Here is a 22017-nt window from a genome sequence, read left to right as displayed (position 1 = left end):
ATGAAACTAAAAATCAATGAATATTTTTTTATAAATGAGTGTTAAAAAAAATAAATTTTTCACTGTTCATTTTGATTTTTGATACAATATAAAAGCGCTGTTTATGCAAAAATGAGTTGATTAATTATTCAAGAAGTGCAAGAGCTTGGGGGACATTTTCAAAAGACTTCAAAGAAACAGCAGCGGCCTTGAGACCAAGTGTAATACACATCTCTTCACTTAAGCCTCTTAAAATTCCAGTAATAATTGCCGCAGCTAAACAATCACCACATCCACTGACACTTACCTTATTGATCCTTGGTGATAAAATTCCTTCAGTGTTTAATTCAACTGGAGGGTGTAATCTACTTTGAATTGTAGTTCCATCTTCAACTAAATTTTTCGTACTAATACCATTTGAATTATAAAAAGGTTTTTTGCTTGAAGAACATCTTCGGTTAATCTAATAATAATATAAAATAATTAACAATTGAAAATAAGTTTCAAAAAATATTAACTTTGATTAATATTCATTGATTTTTTACCAAGAGTCCATCAGGTCCTAGGGTTGTTATTACAACTGGAATTTTTTCTGCTAATTTTACAGCCAGCTCCTGAATATCATCAACTTGTATGTTTGGTGGTGGTATTGCGGATTTTGTTATTGAAAAATATTCTAGCATTGCAAAAAGCTCTTTTATGTTTGGAGAAACAAAATGCAAAACTTTGTTCCATTCTGTGGTTGATTTAAAAATTTTACAAGCTTTCTTGGCATCTGTTGGTTCAAACCAAACTAGAACATAAAATTAAAGACATTTAATTTAAATAATTATAGTAATACATACGTGATTAATTGATTATTAAATATGATTTTTTACAATAGCAAAAACTACGCTGGAAAAAGATGATTTCATTTTTCTAGAAACATAAATTTTTTTGAAATTTTCATTTGTATTACTTCAATATTGTCATTTGTATTTTTTTTTGCATATTTAATGATTTAATGAATACGTGAGTCAGTTAAAAAACTCTTACGTATTTATGTTTCATAGAAAACGACCTGTCAGACTCGTGTTTATGTCGCAATCGCCACACACTATAGACCCCGTAACATATTGTAGTAAATATTATGCTTTAATGCAGTTTGATGTGCATTTGTGTAAAATTCCAGTTTTATTTCCCCATAAATATTATTTATATTGTTAAACAAAGTAGTTAAATAATATATTAAAATTTTATAATAACCAAAAAGCTAAAAATAACAAAAACAATGGGGAAATCAAAAACAGGAAAAACAGCCGTTGTTAGTTTAGTGTTAGCATTCATTTTTGTGCTCATAGCATTCACCACACCCTACTGGCTAATAAGTGATGGCAAATTAGAGAATCCACAGTTCTTAAATATTGGTAACTAGTTGAAATTAATCTATCATTTAATAGTAAATATTATTATGTAAAATATGTTCTTTCATGTAAATAATTTTTTTTTAAATGAATTTCAGGACTTTGGTTGGTCTGCTTTAACAATTTTCGAGATATTCGTCATCTATATGACATAAGATTTAACACTTGTTGGTGGGTTTTTGAAGAGGAATACTATATAATTCGTGACACATTGCTCCCGAGCTTTTTTGTAGCAACACAATTCTTCTTCACGCTGTGCTTCACTCTTATGTTAATTGGAGCATTTTTGACGGCTCTCTACACTTGTTGCTCACGGCAACATGCTAAATACCAGCTTCTTTTGTGGACACTTGGTGCCATTATTACTTTGGCTGGCATTTGTGGAATCATTGCCGTGATAATATTTGGAGCCCGAGGTGATGGAAGAGATTGGATGCCTGATTGGGAACATAATGATATTGGATGGTCATTTGCACTTGGTGTAGTTGGCAGCTTTTTACTTTTGAACTCTGGAATTTTGTTCTTTATTGAAGGAAGACGTTTTAGAAAAAAGATCGAAAGAATGTTAGTCGATGAACCCAAGACTCATACTAATATTTAATAACCTAATTGGAATTATACTTGTAATCATAGATATTAAATTATAAAATTAGCTAATGAATTTTTAAATACTTCTCTCATAATTCTAAACTTATAAGGCATTTCATAAAGTATTGGAAAAATTCATTAGTCAGTCTAGCAGTTGGAGATGGGAAGCTAATTTATTTTTCATTGTTGTAATTCATATTTAATATGAAGTTTGAACTTTTTCAATGTTTCAAGTGAAAAATTTGTTAGCAAATTTAAAGATCTGATTATCACTAAAAATCATTTAGTGTTGATAAAAATTCCAGATTATATTAATGTTAATGTTTTAAGAATTATTACCAATATAAAATCCGTCCATTAGTATAATTATAAGAAACATTACGTAATGAAATAATTTTTCGACAAATATGTACATATCAAATATTGTTGACAAATTTTAACTAAGGTATTAAAATCCGACATAGTTAAAATAAGAAAAATAATATTTAATTTGATATACTGATAAAATTACCACACAAATGCTACCATGTCACTCTACTTTAATGTAATTTTATGTAATAATTACATTTTTTTGTAATAAAAAAAAAAACATTTTCATGATTAAAAGTAAATTTCTTTAATTTAATTTTCGAGATTGAAATTTGTAGAATTGAGTATTGGACTAGAAAAAAAATACGATAAAGAACTTGTCCATACAATAAAAAGTAGAATTGGATTTAAATTCAATTACATTCAAATTACAAACCTCTAGTACATGTAAATATTGTGATAACGTTTTAACATGATTAAAAAGAGGAATATATCACATTTCAAGAATTTATAGATAATTGTTAAAAAATAACTATTTGCAAATCTAATTTCATGCAATTTGATAATAAATAACAAGCTCCGTTAGAAATAATCCTTTTTTTTGTAACAAATTAAATTATTTAAACTGTGAAGTGGATTAAATTTAATGATTGAAGCCTACTAGATGTTGAAAATAGAGTATACCATCTAAAAATTAAGTTCAATTATCTCAAGAATTTATTTTACAGTACTTCAAAATTTTAAAAAGTTAATTTTAAATAATTTACTCCAAAACGCTACTGTTTTCTGAAAAATAATAACCTCAAACTTTCTAAAAAAAAAAATTCAAAAGAGAGCTAAATAATGAATCTTGAAAATAGCAATCTTCTGAAGTCATTGTTATTGTTTATATTATCATTTTCAACGAGCCGGTAGATAAGGTAATGAAAAAACGAAAAAATTAAGTATACTTGACCCAACTGTATACTTAACGATGCATAAAAGAAATGACTGTGCATATCAAGTCCGTGAAAAAGTCGTGAGAAAAATAATATTATAATGATAATAATAACAACAATATCAATGCAAAACATATACATTTGAGTTTTTTATGAAGAAACATGAAGGTTAATTAGTAATAGATGACAGTACATGTAAGATCCGATGTCACCCGACTCTTACCGAATAATCACGAAAAACCAAGCCCACCATTGACTCAGGTTGTTCATTGTGTACTTGTTTCAGATGCAAGCAGGTTAGCCTATTCTTACTCAGTTGTTTAGAGTCTTGTCATCATTGGCAAGTCACATTGTACATACTTGTGTCATAATCCACCTTTGGGTGTGGTTGTTAATAAAACAATAAATTTTAAATTAATTTATAACTTACATACTGGACAGTAAGTTGTGTAAAGTTAATTTTTTATTACCATAAAAAAGTTCACTGCCGAATTTTACAATGAAAAAACGAAGTTTAAGTGGAGATGTTGGTGTTGGAGTATTTATTGTAGTCCTCGTGTGTGTATGCGTCGCTTTTGGGACACCTGCATGGCTCGTAAGCGATACCAGGATAACTGGGGCACGATTGGATAGATTGGGTCTTTGGAATCATTGTTTTAGATCCTTAGGCAATCCTCAAGAGCCATCAACTGCTCCAACAAGATTTTTCGTTGGTTGTCGTTGGGTTTATGATCCATTTACCACTGGTTATTCAGAAATTCGTGGATTTCTTTTACCTCGTAAGTTTTTAATTAATTTTTATTAATAATTTTTTCTTTGTATAATCTAATTATTTATTTGTTTTTCAGCATTCATGGTAGCAACCCAGTTTTTCTTCACTCTATGTTTCTTTGGATGTCTGATATCCTTCGGTCTAGTATTATTTTACACATTGTGTTCTGATCCAGAGCAAAAACGATATGTCCAACTAATCCAAGTAATCGGATTTTTATTACTATTTTCTGGCGTGACTGGATGTATAGCCATCATAATTTTTGCCTCTTTGGGTAATGGAGAAGGATGGATGCCAGGTCATGAAAATAATTTCTTAGGGTGGTCCTTCATCATTGGTGCCATTGGCAGCGTTTTGGCAATTATTGCATCTATTTTATTCCTCGCTGAGGCTAATGTGCAAAAGAAAAAACGAGACTATCTCAAAGAATCTCAAACACGTATCCAAATGGAATCCAAAACACCCATAACATAATTTTCAGGCTATTAGTTTAAGTTATAGTAATACTTTTTATACTTTTTATACAGTCATAAGTACGTTACCAATCCGTCCAATAATTGTGACTTATTAAAGTTTTATTATAAAATTATCAATAAATTAATTCCGTCCTTAAGTACAAACTCAAAGTGTTGAATTAATAATGTTTAATACTGATCTTATTTTGCTTGAAAATAACTCAACATGACTTAGTATTTTGAATGATATTTTATGTATTATCAGTAGTTTTTAAAAATTTTGGTATTCCATTATTTTTCTTTTTTCATTTTTATAATTAATTTTTGTATTTACTATGCTGTAAATAGAATTTAAAAAAATCATGCACTGGTAAATTTATTCATAATATGTATTATTTAACTGCATAAATTTCGGTATGCAACATGGTCTTTTTGATAATTATTTATGTAAATAAATCTTGAAAAATAAATAGATTTAAATAACATTTTTAGTCATCTTTATAATCCATTAAATCCTTCAATTAATTTTATTCATAATAACAATATGTTATTCAATTGATAATGAGATCAAAATATGTATAGTTTATGTTTGTAAACGCATTATATATATAGGCGTATAATATTTTTCAACATATTGTAGATGCATAATACACAAACAGTGATGAATAGAAGACAGCATTGAGGTGTGGTCATACGTGCGAGAAAATAATTTACAATTTTTATAACTTTAATTGTGCCTTTTTAATGAAAAAAATTTCATTAACAAACATTGAAGAAGTGACAGAAGAACGTTGGGCCTCGACTAATTAGATAAAACCAAACAATTGTTAATTATGGGGTCACATAATAATCAAGACTATCATCGAGCTTCCAGTAAGTAATATAAACAGATTCTTAGTGACATTTACGAGTCATCAATTCTAAATTATTTTATAAAAAATCTTAACAATAATTTATTGTATTTATCTAGATGCTTTGGTTTTTGGAGGTCTTATTACTTATGTTGCTGGTGTTTTACTTGTTATGGCGTTCACCAGGTATGCTATTTTTTGCTCCAAAACAAAACATTTTATATTTATGTAAATAACATTTTGCGAAAACTTGATTTTTGCTAGAATATATTTAACCTAGTTTTCGAAGAATTTATGAGGTCGTTTTAAAGGAGAATTAATTTCTAACCTAGAAAGATAACCTTTTCAGTGCTTGAATTTATTAGCCTATAATGTTTAGACATGATCACGATGAATAATAAAAATACGATTTTCACACAGTTCGTTAATCAATGTTTAAAAGCAAAAAATATAAAGCTTATCAAAATTTTTCTACTTTAAAAAAATGAAATTTTTGATCAATTATATGTTTACCTGTCAGTCGATTATTTTCAAAAATGAATTGAATCATCAACATGGAAATTATGCTACTTTCAGAACTTGCGTGTTTGCATATAATTCAATAATTGATATTTAAAAAATTATTTTCTTCTGTCAATTTGTTTTTTTTTTTGAATATTAAATGATTTTGAAAAATTATAAATACAAATCAAAATAAGAATTGATGTCATTATAAAAATGACATATGTCTTATTTTATTTAAATTTACTTTCAACTTTCAAATAAAGTTAATCTGAAATATTGTCAATAAATCATGTATTGACAAGGTCTTATATAGTTTCTTAGAAAAATACTTTGCCTTCTATTGACTAGCTATTTTCGCTATCATCTTCGACCAAGTTATATATATACAGGAGTATAACAACTATATTATACCAACATAGATGTCTTTGTCAGAGTTCGTTAAAAGTTTCATCAACTATCGAATAAATATTTTTTTCTCCATCTTTTTTTTTCTATCCTGAACAAATAAAAGATCCGTAGTTACTAATGAATGTCGAATAAAAACTAATAAACATTTAATTAAATTTTCAGCCCATATTGGATCGAATCTTATCAAGAAACATTCAGTAACTTTAAGCACATGGGCTTATGGGAATATTGTTTCTATCAATTTCGTTACCCTTATTACCAGTTTGATAAGATGTTCGAGGGTTGTCATCACGTATTTTCAGGAGAATTTCATGTGATTCGAGAATGGCTACTTCCCCCATGGCTTATGGTAGTCCAGGCATTTGTAACCCTAGCACTTCTGCTATCGTTTTTTGGGCAGGCAATAATAGCTTTAGTCTTGATACGTTGGCCATTAAGATTTGTTTTACGATATGAATGGATGCTTTCATCAGTCGCATTTCTATGCGACGCCATAGTTGGTGAGTAGTCATTGCATTTTATTTATTGTTGATAAAAATACTTTGGTAATATTCTCATATTTTTTTATTGTTTTTTTAATACTAGGTGGACTGCTATTCTTAGCTGTGGCAATTTTTGGTGGTCAGTGTTGGCGCAGAGACTGGTTACTTTACCCAAACTTCAATCATCTGTCGTGGTCTTATGCTTTAGCAGTCATTTCCTTCATGTTTCATGCAATTGGTGCCTTCTTTTTGTATCTTGATGCTCGTGCGGGCTACAAATTACGTAAACAGTCGCGTAATTTGGTCGTGCAAATGCAACCAAATCCTCAAAGCCATCATAGTTCTCATCATCGTTTAGGTTATATTTAATTATTTAATTATAATTGTTAATGAACGATAACATATTTTTTAGCTCTATGAACAATGCGTAATTGAATCCGTCCAATTCACGATTTTGAATATCGCACCGTCACATGTTAAAGTTATTTTTTTTATAATTATTGTCGAATTGACTTCGAAATTATAGAGATTCTAAACTTGTATGTACGCTTAAACTAGTGTATTTTTTATACAATGAACATTTACTAATAATAAATGAGATTAACGCTAAATTAATTGTTATCAAGTTTTTGTTTAAAATAACACTAATTTTCAGCTAGTAATTTAATTAATATTATAAAGTATTACTCACCTGGAATGGAACATCTAGAAGCTATATCAATAATTTTTTGTATTGTTTTTAATGGTGGATTTCCATCAAGGATGATAAGTTGTGCCTTTTCAAATGCAGATAAATTATTTTCGATCAACTGGCAATCAATTGAATTGAAAATTTCCATTTCACCGAACCCAAAACGACACTCGCCATTAATATCAATCACACTGGTGTATCTATTGAAGTTAAGGGAAGCGAGATCTTGAAGATAACTTATTGAATGCTACCATGATGATGAAAATTTCATGAGCATATTTATAAATAAAAAATCTATTATACTTGCCTAGCCGTTGATTTCTCCGGCAATTTAATAATAATCTGTTTAGCCCCTCCAAAACTCTGAGTAATCATTTTACCAGCTTCATCATCTCCAACTGCCGTAACAAATTTAGTATTTTTCGCTCCAAGAGTAATAAGCGCTGATGCAATGTTCCTGCCAACTCCACCAAAACTTTTTTGACTTTTCCCTCGGTGTGTTCTACCATCAAACTAAAAGCAAAAAAAAATCATTCTATTTAATATTATTTACAATTAATATTTAAAAATTTTAATTAAATAATTGACATTTTGTTTAAATTAAAAATCTTCATCTATAATTTGAAAAATCCATTTATTTTCATCAAAATGTGAATAATTTAGTTTTTAAACTCACTTAACCCAACAAGAATGTGTAACTGAGCCATTTGAATTTTTGCTGTATAATAAAGTTGCAATTTAAAACGATAAAAAAATCTTTTCACTCTTTGAAAATAGCTTAAAGTGTACCTCAGACGATGAACTTGCCATTTAAATTCTATTGCTTTTACTACATTAATTAATTTTTTTTTTTTTTTTTTAAATCTTTCAAGTTAATTTTTATCTATTTGAAAGATAAAAAACACTTAACAATTACTAATAATTATTATAAATGATCTGACAAATGAGATATTCCTATAATAGACCAATTTTTAAATAGACGAAGCAAGTCGCTGGATGTTAGGCCATGATAATATTTGCCAACTGTAATAATAAATGGTTTTAAAGCCGGTGTTAGTAAAATAAAAGTTGAATGAGGTGGTTGTCCTCACGTGCTAAATTTAAATCTAAACTCTGTTACTTACCCTCTGATTATAAGATCGATAAACGCATAAATTGGAAATTTTTCTCCCTCTATTTCTCACAATAGAAACAAAATGTGCTGAGGGAGGAGGGTAAAGGAATAGAATCGTTGTGTAGAGGGGAGGTATGCGCAAGCTCTCACCACTTTTCATCCGTCGCAAGCATTCGGAAAGCTGTATTCCACAGTAGTTAGAGTTGCGACGAATAAATTTTCTCTTAAGAGAAAAAAGAGAGAAAGATCAAACATCAAGTGTCAGTTGTTGTCAATAGTGAACTATTTTATATACATATATCTACATATACACATATATATATATTAATATATCATTAGAGTTAAGTGTATTGTTAATACAACTATCATCAATTGATCGTAGTACAAGGTGGATTTTTTATTAATCAAATAGAAGAAATAAATTGATCAGTATCGAAGTTATAGTTTTTGAAGACTCGCCATGTTCGTGATATCAAATACTTTCATTTCGGCTGCATTCCAGATGCCGTTTCAATGTCAATCTCTCCAATTAATCATACACAAATATCAACAGTAATTATACGACACGTCCTCATCACTCCACTAATTAAATTTGCTTCAACAACTCTTTCATTTATTTTTAACTTTTTTCCTATTTTCTCATGAATTTCACTCAAATTAAATAACAGCTGAATATTTATTTAATTAACTCAATTATTCATAATAACATTACATGCATCATGATGTGTCTAGGATATTGTGATAAGACTTTACACAAAATAATTATAAAAACAATAATATGTTCAACGATAAGAGAAGAATCAAGTAAAAATAGTAAAAGGGTAGTGACTTCTTGATGGGATAAATATAATAAAAAATTATCATAATCATAGTTGACTAAAGAGTCATTTACATTGGATAACTTGATATTGAACATGAAATGTCTTAAGACAAGTCAAAGAAAAAACATTGACCAAAATGATTATTGAAAGTAAATGATTCTCTTTCAAGAAGACATGACCAAGAAATATCTCAAATATTCACAACACAAGGACATCATTTATTCCCTTTAGATGATATATCTTCAGTCCTTACTTCAATTGCAAGGTTGGTATCATTTATTTTTATTACATACCATCAAATGCAAGTAAATAAGGGGATGAAAATCCAGGGAGCATGAATTGAGGGCTAAACTAGCTTTTTTTTTTTGTTTAAATAACAGATTTGATCTAACTTTAAGTCGACTCAAATCATTATATTTCTTGCCAAAAAATTTATTGATATACTTTTAGCTTCTTTCTATGTCTCTTATTTGCTTCTATGACCATCAATAGAAACATAACTTCGCTTTACTTGACACTTTAATCAATTTATTTATTTCAGTATCAACATGGTCAACATAGTAAGTTGACAGGTCTGTAAAATACATTATTCCCTATAAATATAAGTGAATAAAGTTTGCCAGTAGTTAGACAGATAACGGATTTTTTTTTATTACAAATCATGAAAATCTAACAACTATGAATGACATTTTTTTTGTACTCATCTTCAAATAGTGAGTATTATAAAAAAGCTTATTCTACTATAGATCCAGTCTAGATGTTAATCCAATGACTAGTTGATATTAAAAAATAATGTTTCAGGAATCATTAAAGCTGATAAGATTGATTTTTAAAATACAAAAATGTTTGAATTTAAGTTTCAAAAGCAGTAATGTTTGGCAAGACATTATTGAATACTGTTAAGTAAAAAAATTGATTAAAGTACCTTTTTTAAAAGACATACATTTTAACACACTTCAAATTATAACACATTTTCCACTGATCTTTTTTTTCGCCGTATTTTAAGCCATCTAATATTGGCTTTGCAATTTCGCTTTTAAAATAAATATAACATTTTCCGGTTGACTTTTTTTCGAGTCCACCGGATATAAAGACTTGGCTGTGATCTTAAAATTTCAAGCAAAACATGCTACAACTTTACAAACATTGAGTTTAAGAAAATGACTGTATTTTAAAAAATTATTATCTCCTATTATTCTTTTATTGAGCGATAAAACAAAATAATCTGATATCCAAACACACCCAGATTCGGTTAAATTTTAATTTTCTTATAAATTTAAAATACTTTCAATTTGCTCTTGAACTTTAAAAACAGAAAAAAATAAAATAACAATCAAATACATTTTAATTGCTCAAGGCCATCGTGGATGGACGGATGAAAAAGAGTAATTAATATTCATTATGATATTACAACAATCGGTGTATTTTACTTAATATTGAACCAGATGACAGTGAAGGCTAATTTCAAGGATTCCTTTTTGAATGACATTAATTTTTTTTTTTTTTTTGAATCACTCATTAAAAATGGCTCAGTTTAGCTTTATGATAACCTGAATGATAAACTATTTATACGCACTCATTTAAACTAAAAAAAAACAACAAATATCAACCTAATGAAGATTGATTTTAGTGAGTTTTACCTCTCTAGATTGGATGAAAAAAAGTTTTGTTTGAAGATGACAAAGTAGACTTTTAAAAAACCTAGCGATTAACTTTTTTTTAAATCTAGTTATAATAATTAATCGTAGACTACTTATTATATAAACATAGGTATTATAAACAATTGATAGTCATCATCTAACAGAAATAGAAAAAAAAAAAAAAACTTAAAAAAGATCTAATGAGGGGTAGAGAGTGAAGTATATAAATATAAGTGTGTGCTCACGACAATTGTTTTATACTGAACAGTATTGGAAAATAAAATGTCATCGTGACAGAAAATAAGTAAAATCATGTATGCGGTGAGTTTATAAAGTACAATACGGAATTAAGTGAGAAGGATGTAGATATAGATCATTTGATGCACTGCACTCGAGTGACAATAGAGGTCAAAGAGTGTATTGTATAATGTTACCAATCACACAGTTGTAATTCTAGCGTGAGCACCCTTAACTTTCTCCCTTCTATTTTCACGTCACTCTCTTCCTCTCTCACTCTTTTAATATATGTACTCCAGGTACCAGGTTTCGTGTCAATCAGTTTGCACGTTACATATTGCCTAAAATAAAATATGATTTATTATTATTCCTATAAATATCATTATCAGAAAGTATTTGAACTCACTAAAAATGTAATTCATTTATTTTTATGATTATTTTTGTTATTTTAAAAAAAATGTTATTTCACTTGGGGGTAAAAGTAGGCTAGGTAGCTTTTTCAAAGACGTAGTTTATGAATGAACTAAATTCAACAAAAGTTAAAATATGATTTTAAGGGATGTTTCAAGTCCTTCCAGCAACTCTAAATGTTCTGATATTTTTGGAAAAAATTACCCTCATTCTGGTGAATATTCTTGAGAAGTTAAAAAATCAGGTAACCAGATTATCTTGAAATTTATTACTTCGGTAACTTCTGACCTAGAAAGAGCTTTTGATTTTACTAATTAAATGGTTAAATATCATTTATAAAGATTAGTTCAATTGAATTTGTATTGCTAAATGTTGAAAGCAAATCTATCCATTTAGTTTATCATAGTTATGACTTGGCTAATTTGATAGAAATGATGTTTCATGCTTTTATTGAGTTTTTTATACTTTGCTTTTGATAATTACTTTTTTATTCATCTTTTATGACAGTTAAACTGTCATTTTTAAATAATAAATCAGTTATAATTATTTATTGACAACTTTGAAGTAGAAAAAAAAATAATAAAATCTCTGAGTTCTTAAGTTCAATGACATTTTCATGTGACAATTTATTTAGCTAGAGTAATTCAATAATCATATCTGACAATAGATAGATATGATCAATCATAAATGGCCCACATAGCCTTACCCTACCTCAAGAATAACGAAATTGAATTTCGAATGCGAAATTCGGGCATCCATTTGTCCTACTTCACAAGTAATTTATCACATTGTTTCGTTTAATTTACTCAGAATGTATAATAAATAATCTGATCTGGTATGTTGTAGAATTTATGAAATCAAGTTGTATAGAGCACGTGATTGCAAGAGTTGAATTATTCTCACTTGCAGGAGCTTTACCCCGTTGTATATCCAATGCTGCAGGATCGATGATAGTATCCTATTTACATTCTACATTATACATATATGCATGTATCTACGAACGATGCATCCTATACAATTGTTAAATAGAAACGGTTGTTGTTTCATGTATCACATAATAACTGATCGTAGGAAGGAACAAGATTGCAAGATTATGACAAATACGCTTGTAGTAAAATGAATCTATAAATGCAAGTAATGTTACAAACTATTATACAAGCTGTCATATTGTTTTATCAATAGTCTGATCAATTTTACAACAGTTGATTTGAATATTTCCTATCATTATTTATTTATTCACAATAAAAATAGTAAATAATGAGATTTTTCACTTTTTTTTTCTTCTTCTTCTTCATTAATAAAAACAACGAATTCTGTTTTTTTTTAGTTATATCTGCTTGAGAATACTGTTATGATTACTCGAGAATTATTTTCTTCAGTTTTTAATACAAATGTATTTTAAAATTTTTGTATTTTCATTTCTTGGTTGACGAGTTTAATTATTTATTCCACTTCTTTCATTACTCTTCAACTACAAACTTCATTTTGAATAATTTTAACACGTTAAATTAGAACAGTTGTAGTTAAAAATTTCCTTTCTTCATGAATTTGAATCACTGGCGTGATTTACTTTTTTTCCACTGACTTTCATTTCTATTAAACATTCAAGAATTATTATATTTACATTTTTCTTTTTTCTTGTTTACATTTTTTCATATAATTTCAAATCACTTTATTCCGTATTTGAGAAAATATAATACATAATATAAAGTGTGATAAAAATTGTATTTTTATATATATATTATTTGTTCTCTCAGGAGAGGACAAAATTGTCAATTCACTGTGTTGATCATGTTATATTTACTTGAGAGAATTGGGGGTTAAATTTTTTTACGATAAAAATTTCTTGGAATTTTAATATTCGATTTATTTTTTATAATAAAAAATTCTATAAACATTTAAACACAATTGTGCCTTCAATTTTCGACAACTATTAATTTTAAATTAATTTTTTTTATACAAGCTGTAATTTTTTTAAAACTGTATTACCACTTAATAGGTAAATGCAGATTTAGCAAGATGTCACGTGATCTCCATAAGAGCTTGTGTAAAAAAATTAATTTCAAATTAATAATTCTCGAAATTTTGAGGCACAATTGTGCTTAAATGTTCATAGAATTTTTTTATTATAAAAAATGAATCGAATATAAACATTCCAAGAAATTTTTATCATGAAAAATAAACGCCTCAACTTTCTTAACCTTAACTTGTCCATGTATAGCTATAATGTATGGAGTTCATATAACTTTGATCACTTTTACTTAAATTTTCTTTACTAATAATATACATTTTATTCATTTATCTAATTTATTATTAAACGTTCTATAACTTGTTTTTATTCTTTTTTATTCATTCATATTTTTTATTAATACTTTACTTTCACTTTTACTGCAAACTTAAAGCTTTTTGAAGTATTATTATTATTAAGACATGAAGAATTTTCTTTCATATTGTAATCGCCGTTTTTTTTTTTCAAGCACTCTAAAAATGTAGTCCTCGTTTTTTTTTTTTTAATCATTTACATTATTGATTTTACTAATAACCCCCAATAAGAATAAAAAAAAAGAAAGAAAGCAATTTAAAGATAAGTTCAATTTCATTTAATTGCTTCCAACCATGTTACAGAATAATTACATCTAAATTTTTCTAATTGAATTTAAAAGATTATATCTTGAGCTTTAATTATTTTTTTTTTTTTTATAAAAAAAAGTATCTAACGACAATTTGTTCTCAAGTAATCAAGTCATAAAACTGAAAGAACGATTTTTGCTTTCAACTTAGAGAGCACTTGATGAAATAAAGACCAAAGAACATAAAGAAAATGAGTCTAAAGCTAAAAATATCAACTTTTGTGTTCAATAGTGAAAATTTAATTGGGGTTTTTTTTTCAAAAGATACAATCAAAAATAAAAATGTAAATTCCTAGTATTATTAATTTGATTTTCATGTCATTCTAGTTATGATATCATCACTGTCCATAGCTAATAAAGCAACTTTTGATTCTTTTATAAAATAAGACACGGTAGCTTTTTTCTGGCTTCACATTTAAATTGAGTAAGCTAAAATCCTCTTAAATTACCTCTCTTTAACTTTCTCTCAGGTTATAAATCCTCTATTATTACCATTATTTATAAATAATTGTATAACTGAATTGTAACAGAACATTTCACCTTATTTGTTTTAGAAACATCAAATGGAAATCAAGAGTCATACAATAAAAATAACTCATTTTCATCGTTGGCCAAAAACAAATTGAAGCTAATTAATAATAGCATCATAACGAAGAACAATAAATAATAAATAGTATATTGCGATAGAGTTAAAGGGGCAAAAGGGAAATTCGATAGCATGACGGTGATGCTGCTGCAACGTTTTACCACCTCTCAGTCGACATTTGCTTTGAAGAAAACTAAGTATCTTAGCAATTATGAGGTTGGTACTGATGTGAAAACACAGCCATTTTCCTTTCATCTTGAGAATTCTAAGAATAATCAGCAGCAAATTAGCTGCGATAACGATTCAAATTTGATCAAAGAGAGCAACATTGATTGCCCAATTATTGACAATTATTACTGTATTAGTAATAATAGTAATAATAACAATATCAACAACAGTAACAACAATTACAGTGAGAGGACTAGAATTAATGATACCATTGACTCTTGTAAAAGTGAAAAATTAAGACGTTCTAGTGGATGTTGTCATAGTCGAGCTGTTGCAAGTAACAATAATAATAATAGTAATAGTATTAATAACAATTGTAATAATAATAACAACGACGACGAAGACGATAACGATCACGCTGAAGAGGACAAATTATTAGCTCGTAATAAAATAAACAAGAGACAAGAGACGATAACTTCTGGAGGAACAACCTACACTTTAACAGCATCTGGTACGACAGGTATGACTTGCGATGAAGAATAGCGTAATGCTTTTCTATAAGCAACATTTTAATGGATTCCATTAGAATAAACATTGTGTCTCATTTAGAGATAAGAGGATTGGTGAAATTAAAGTTGTTTATGGAAAGGTTTATAAGCTTGATGTTGTTAATTTTATAATTGATAACAATCAGTAAATCCGGCAGTAGAAAATCGTTCTAATAAATTGAAAATAGTTCTTTTGAATCACCAGGTACAACAACATCATCGGCATCACAAAGCCGATTTTGCGAACAAGGTGTCGCGATGCGATACTATCGATTATGGATATATGCATGTAATATAGTCCTCCTTGGAAGTGCTCTTGGTCTTGCAGCGGCGGTAGCACAAACGTTATTGTTCTCTGGTGATCCACGACGATATCTTATCCCAGGTGTACCAAGGGCTTTAGACCCAACTGCACTCTACGCGTACCTGGCATTAGCTACTCAACTAGGACTGGTCCAATTGCTTGGCTGTATAGCAGCACGTAGATTAAGTGCACGACTTCTCAATGCATATTGGGTCCTCCTACTTGCATTACTTTTTGGTGATACTGTCATCGGTGTAGCCTGGGTTTTTCGATTTGAAAGAATGCGAGCTGAATTGAGACCCACACTTAGACTACGCTTGCAATTGGACTACGGCAAAGATTCACGATTTAGTGAGCAATGGGACAGACTGCAAAAAGATTTTTCCTGTTGTGGAATTGTTGGTCCAGTGGACTTTGATAGTCGATCATTGCCCAATACTTGTTGTCCAGATGTTGACAACAGTCATAACAGTTATATCAATGATGATAGTTATGACAATTATGTTTACCGAAATTCCCAAAACATCCAATTAAATGAGACTACTGGTTGCCAACAACCATTTAATAATGGCTGCGAAGAAAGTCTCATGAGTTGGTTGAGAAAAACGGCAGATTTGCTGTTTGTTTTGGGCTTTTGTGTAATTGCCTTTGCCAAACTTTGCTTTCTTGGAATTTTAAGGTATGAAATTCGTGAAATGATTCAAAAGATTCGACTGTTAAGAGAACCACCGCCACCAGCAACATCAACATTCATCCAATCGTTTTGTCAGCCAGCCACTCAATCAGTACCAATTGCTACTGTCGTTATAACTACCACCACAACAACATCAACAACTACCATGACTACCATGACAACATCTACTTTGCCTGGAGGCTCACCATATGGACCAGCTTCAGTCAATATTACAAGTACGCATGATACAATGGGCAACAGTATTACATGCTATGGTGGACTAAGACGTACAACATTACCAATTGTGGTCTCTACCACTTCCTCTTCCTCTACTACTAATAATCACAACAACAACAACCCATCGATATTTGGTATGACCAAATACTCCGAAATTTCTGAGATTGCTTTTAGTTAGTTCTTAATTGCTTTTAGAAATCGATTATTGGTCAATTAATAATGTTTGAATCAACTGAAAAGATTCTATTTACTCTAAACTTATCATGAAATTTTCAACCATCAATAAAAAATTTTATTTAGTTGGAAATAAAGTTTAATAAAAAGAAATCGAGGTAAAGTTTTAAAATATCCAATAATTTTCGCAGAAGTATTTGAAAAAAATTCCACAAGTTCTATTGATTTCATGAATATTTACTTTATTTACAGCCTTCAAATTGTTCCAGTAAAATATTTTAAAATGATAATTAAATTATAACGATAGAATGGAAAATAATTATAATTGACATAAATTATCCATTTTTTTCCAATCAGAATTAATGATAAAATCAGTTTTAAAACTGTTACAAAACAATTAATCAAACTCTGTACTTCATGAAAAATGATCATTTAACTTTATTTTAAGTCAATTCACAATATAATAAAGTTTGCTAATAACTCTGAAATAATTTTATATTAATGATAAAACTAACTTGACAGAAAATATACCTATTTTAAAGTAACTACGTGCTATTAATAATTAATATCTACTAACTGCTTTTTATTTTAAATATCAAAAATTTGAAAAATTATTTCCACTTAATTTATGAGGGCAATATTTTATCTTGACACTTTAACCTTTTTTCCAGCTCTTTCAGCCCTAATATAATCTTCAATAAAAAACTAAATCAAAATATTCTATTTCTGTAGGCAACAACGGAGCTATTCTACAACCACAGCAATTGCAGAGTAATCAGGAGTACGAACCTAAGCATCCACTCCTTTATACCAGCAATCTCCAGCAAGACACAGGTGTAGATAGTGATACTAATAGTCATTGTGCATTAATTCTTGAAGAGACGACACCAACACCAACGAATCATCGTATGTGTAATGCAACACGTGAAAAAAACAATGGAAATAACAATTATGAGATGCGTGAATTTAATAGACGTTATTTAATGTCTAATGGTGCTAGTCCACCAATGGGTATTCAAATAATTGGACAAAATAAACGAACCTGACTATGGAGATGGTGTAGACGGCTAATATTTAATCGTCTTTTATACATAACAAATAGACCTGTCGAGCTTGCAGCATTTTAATAAGTAATTATCTTTAATAATTACGTTAATTATTTTAATTATAATTATTATTGTCATCAGTAAGCATAAATATTTATGTACACCCAATTAGTTTAAGAACAAATCAACAAACATTAGGATGTAACATGTATTATAAATTATCACATTTATGATTTTGATACTTTAATTGAAGAAGGATCAACAATTGTAGAGATATACATGAGAAATGCTTTAATGAATTAATTGAAAACTGTTATGAAAAAAAGAACACGTTACTGCCAAGTTAATTTTATTTATAATAAACATGATAAAATTATTCAATTTACGTGTCATGTATGAAGATAATTTTATTTTAATCTTAATTAAATTGTTAATTACGCTTAATTAATTTATTCAAAATCGCGCATACTGTGTCCTGTGTAATTAGAACATTTAGCAAATATTGGGTTATTGCAAAAGTCTTTACAATTAGATATTTATTTTTTCATTAATTTTTTTTTTATTGTTATTTTACCGGATAATTTTATTTTAAATATATATTTATTAATTTTAATTTTTATTATAAAAGACATTTGTAATAACTCTTGTTATAATTTATTGTTGTAACTGGAGTAATTATTATGATTATTATTAAATTAATATACTGAACAAAGCTCATTAGAGAATAAAAAAAAAATTTTTTAAAGATAGAATTATTAAAATGTATAGATCCGCTCCTAACTCATATATTCTTCTACGAGAAAATTTTATTTTATGTGAATTTCTTTTAATAAAAGACAAAAAATATTCATTCTAAACGATTATTAGTTAAAGAACTAACAACAAAGAAAAAAAAAAAATAAACAATTGAAAAAGAATTCTCTAAAAGAACATTTAATTTAATAATTTACTAGAAGACAATATTTAAATAAATAAATAGTTTATTTAATATTTAATTATTTTTGTATATCAATGAATATATAAATTAACTAAAGATAATAATATTTATGATCAAATATAATAAAAAGAATTCTTTTTCAATTGTTAAATACCACGAAATACTATTGATTATTGTAACCAGGTGAAAAATCTAAAAAACATTCAATAAGTAAAAGCTTCAGTAATCAGAATTAATTAGAAAGATATTTGTAAAATAAAATTGGATAGTTATATATCAGAGTTAATTGTCTGCTGTGTACAAAAATCCTAGATTCGTAAAGAATGTGAGACGAACAGGAGCTTTGACTAGTGCCTGCTTAAACAATAACGAAAAATAAAAAAGAACAAAAAAATATTATATGAATAAATAACTAGATTTGTTGTATGTATAATGGATGCAATTACTGTTAACCAAAACAGTGGTATAAATAGATTATAAAATTATATAAAGAAAAATAATAAATAATTTAATAATAATAAATGTACGCTTATGCGTATGAATTCATATATATGTAATATCTATGAAATACGTAATTGATATTGGAAAAAAAAAAATTACCATGACAAAAAAAAATAAATAAAACCTGAACCAGATGCATAAAATAATAATAGACTGCTGCTTCATTATGCTTTTCTTTTCATGCTTTGCTTTTATATAAAGTAAAACAAAATATATTATATATATTCGTAACGAATTTTCATGGCATGATTGTAAAAAACAAGCTTCAAATTTTTGCACGTAAATATCGGTATAGATACATCAAACTGCGTGAACAAAAAAACTAAACAAGAGTGAGAGAGAAGTAAAAAGACAGAAATCAAAGTGTTCTCTGTAATAGAATATGCTATTTCGTACATTAATCATCTATTTAAATATGTTGTTATTATTTATGTATGTTACTATAATTAAAATTATCATTTGTTATATTTCATTGATAATTACTATTTGAAAATGAAGATAATAAAAATAAAAACGAGTAAATCGTTATTTAGTATAAATATAGATTTTAATATTTATATAGACTTACCCTAATCTCTGGTTCCTCAACTTGTAGCACAGTGTCCAATACTACTCCTCCAACCACAACAAGATTTGCATCAGTAACTGATTTTTTACTTGAAAAATGCCTATTTTGGATGAATTTTTTACTAAAGTTATACGAACTCTCTGACGTTAAATGACTCAATTCAATAGCAATGTCAGCAGCCACTAGAGCATTATTTTCTATAAGAGTCTTATCTGAAAATAGATATCGATGATAATATTGATAAGCATGATGATAAAAATATTTAGTTTTCATTTAAAGGTAATTGAATGAACTCACTTGCTGATAATGACTTTCCTTCAGTTAACTCTTTAACTTTTTTCAAGAGGTACGGTGTTACATCTTTACCCTGAATGTTGATCTGTTCAACCTCTTCAAGAGCCATCTGAATAATCCGATCCACTTCGAAAGGATCGAGAGCAGCAGCTTCGGGTATAGGAACAGCAAATATAAGCCCAGTATTAGCTTTCAACTCTTGTTGAGCTTTAATACATCGTGCAGCAACAGTCGCATCACTAACAAAAGATGGAGATTTGACTTTAGCTGGAGTAAATCGGCTATAAAAAGCAGGAAACAGTTTTGTATCATCTCCGATTGCTATTACTGGAACCCCAAGAGTTTCCTGCAATTATCATCAGACTTGATAATAATATTTAAAAAATTATTCTTGATAAAAAATGATTGAATAGCATCTAAAATTTAGATTTCTCATTTACCAAAAATTCTAGTGTTTTAGGGATATCTAGAATTGCCTTGACTCCTGCACAAACGACAGAAACTGGCGTACGACTTAAGACTACTAAATCTGAACTGATATCTAAAGTTTTTTCCACTCCTCTATGGACTCCACCGATTCCTCCTGTCGCCATAATTTTGATACCTGCTAGATGAGCTATGGTGACTGTTCCTCCAACTGTGGTTCCACCATTTAAATTTTGAGCTATAGCTGTACAAATGTCTCTTTGACCACATTTTACAGTTCTTGAATTAATCTTGTTGTCACTTGATTGAGCTAAGTTATTTATTTTTGCATTACTCATTCCTACATGTATTTGTCCATTGATGATACCAATGGTTGCTGGAATTGCTCCCTAAATTTACATTTAATTCATTATTATGATAGTCTACATCATTTAGTAATTTTTAATTGATTTTAAAATGATTCTACACTAAGAAACCAAAAAATTAATTATACCAACATAAAGAAAAAGTTAATTAGAAATTTTAACACGTAATAATTATTGTTATTAACAGTTCATTTTGCATTTGTCTCAATAAACATGACTATTATTTTCAGTGATAAGCAATATTCAATCTTCATTTTGTATTGCGGAATCATTTTGATTTGTTTTGTTACTCATTAATTTACCTACTCGTTCTCTAATAATATTTTCAACATTGACTGCAGTTTGAAAATTATCAGGATAAGGCATGCCATGTGTAATAATCGTTGATTCCAATGCAACTAGTGGTATATTATTTTTTTTAGCAGCAATAACCTCATTGCTATACACAAATTGATTACTGAAAAATCGTATACCCTTTTTTGATCTATCCACGAAAATTTTCCACCGATTTTGGAGTACTTTCATTTTTTCACCTTCTTTTAATTATTAGTTTATGCGAACTTATGTATTCCTACTTTTTTACTGATAAAACCGGTTATAATACGGTCATTGAAGTACTTGATATGAAATAATTGATCTTATTATCATATAGTATAGATAACAGCGATAATTTTTGTTATCCGTTATTTGCCGACATGAATCCTTTTCAAGATCTAATATTCAAGTGATACACACATTCTTCGAAACTCTTGAAGTATAGCCCGCGCGCAAACGTTACTTAACCTCTCTGACCTCGCTTTCTACTCCAAACTTACTATAGTAAACATACCTGTCATTTTCCACAATTTTCTGTTTATTTTTGTTAGATTTCTCCACTTCGTTGGCATTAATTTGCATTGGAATAATCATGTTCAGTTTTGTATATATTTTCGAATAATTATTTATGTATTTAATTTG

General features: G+C 28.3%; 5 protein-coding genes across 11 annotated transcripts; 4 read left to right on the top strand and 1 right to left on the bottom strand.

Annotated features, from left to right (window-relative positions):
• Positions 1-51: 51 nt before the first annotated feature.
• On the bottom strand, positions 52-21993 carry LOC118069443 (pseudouridine-metabolizing bifunctional protein C1861.05). 3 transcript variants are annotated; one of them, XM_035087573.1, is made up of 8 exons: positions 21890-21993; positions 20710-21084; positions 20273-20615; positions 19976-20187; positions 7688-7893; positions 7381-7580; positions 525-772; positions 52-442 (listed from the first exon to the last, which is right to left on the bottom strand). In XM_035087573.1, the coding sequence occupies exons 2-8, from the start codon at positions 21031-21033 to the stop codon at positions 125-127; spliced, it is 1851 nt and encodes a 616-aa protein (XP_034943464.1). In that variant the 5' UTR covers positions 21034-21084; positions 21890-21993; the 3' UTR covers positions 52-124. The 3 variants fall into 3 exon arrangements, with proteins under 3 accessions (XP_034943464.1, XP_034943462.1, XP_034943463.1); XM_035087571.1 differs by having other exon boundaries at positions 21367-21958; XM_035087572.1 differs by lacking the exon at positions 21890-21993 and adding an exon at positions 21363-21500.
• On the top strand, positions 1038-2039 carry kune (kune-kune). Its single transcript, XM_035087585.1, has 2 exons — positions 1038-1385; positions 1481-2039. Exons 1-2 carry the CDS (start codon positions 1250-1252, stop codon positions 1981-1983), a joined length of 639 nt encoding a protein of 212 aa, XP_034943476.1. The 5' UTR covers positions 1038-1249; the 3' UTR covers positions 1984-2039.
• On the top strand, positions 3476-4831 carry sinu (sinuous). The gene is made up of 2 exons (XM_035087584.1): positions 3476-3996; positions 4066-4831. The coding sequence occupies exons 1-2, from the start codon at positions 3717-3719 to the stop codon at positions 4461-4463; spliced, it is 678 nt and encodes a 225-aa protein (XP_034943475.1). The 5' UTR covers positions 3476-3716; the 3' UTR covers positions 4464-4831.
• Positions 5086-7304, top strand: pck (Claudin superfamily protein pickel). The gene is made up of 4 exons (XM_035087582.1): positions 5086-5317; positions 5415-5481; positions 6370-6707; positions 6793-7304. The coding sequence occupies exons 1-4, from the start codon at positions 5278-5280 to the stop codon at positions 7056-7058; spliced, it is 711 nt and encodes a 236-aa protein (XP_034943473.1). The 5' UTR covers positions 5086-5277; the 3' UTR covers positions 7059-7304.
• On the top strand, positions 8644-18164 carry LOC118069445 (uncharacterized). Of its 5 annotated transcripts, XM_035087575.1 has the most exons (5): positions 8644-9580; positions 9857-9887; positions 14788-15507; positions 15741-16883; positions 17656-18164. In XM_035087575.1, exons 3-5 carry the CDS (start codon positions 14952-14954, stop codon positions 17967-17969), a joined length of 2013 nt encoding a protein of 670 aa, XP_034943466.1. In that variant the 5' UTR covers positions 8644-9580; positions 9857-9887; positions 14788-14951; the 3' UTR covers positions 17970-18164. The 5 variants fall into 5 exon arrangements, with proteins under 5 accessions (XP_034943466.1, XP_034943470.1, XP_034943465.1 ...); XM_035087579.1 differs by lacking the exon at positions 9857-9887 and having other exon boundaries at positions 15741-16748; XM_035087574.1 differs by lacking the exon at positions 9857-9887.
• Positions 21994-22017: the final 24 nt, after the last annotated feature.

Source organism: Chelonus insularis, unplaced genomic scaffold (genome assembly GCF_013357705.1).
Source record: "Chelonus insularis isolate UGA/USDA-ARS -01 unplaced genomic scaffold, ASM1335770v1 contig_408_pilon, whole genome shotgun sequence".
In the NCBI taxonomy this organism is placed as follows: Eukaryota; Metazoa; Arthropoda; class Insecta; order Hymenoptera; family Braconidae; genus Chelonus; species Chelonus insularis.
Note: the sequence above shows the minus strand (reverse complement) of the source record. Positions and strands in the feature narration are given on the sequence as shown.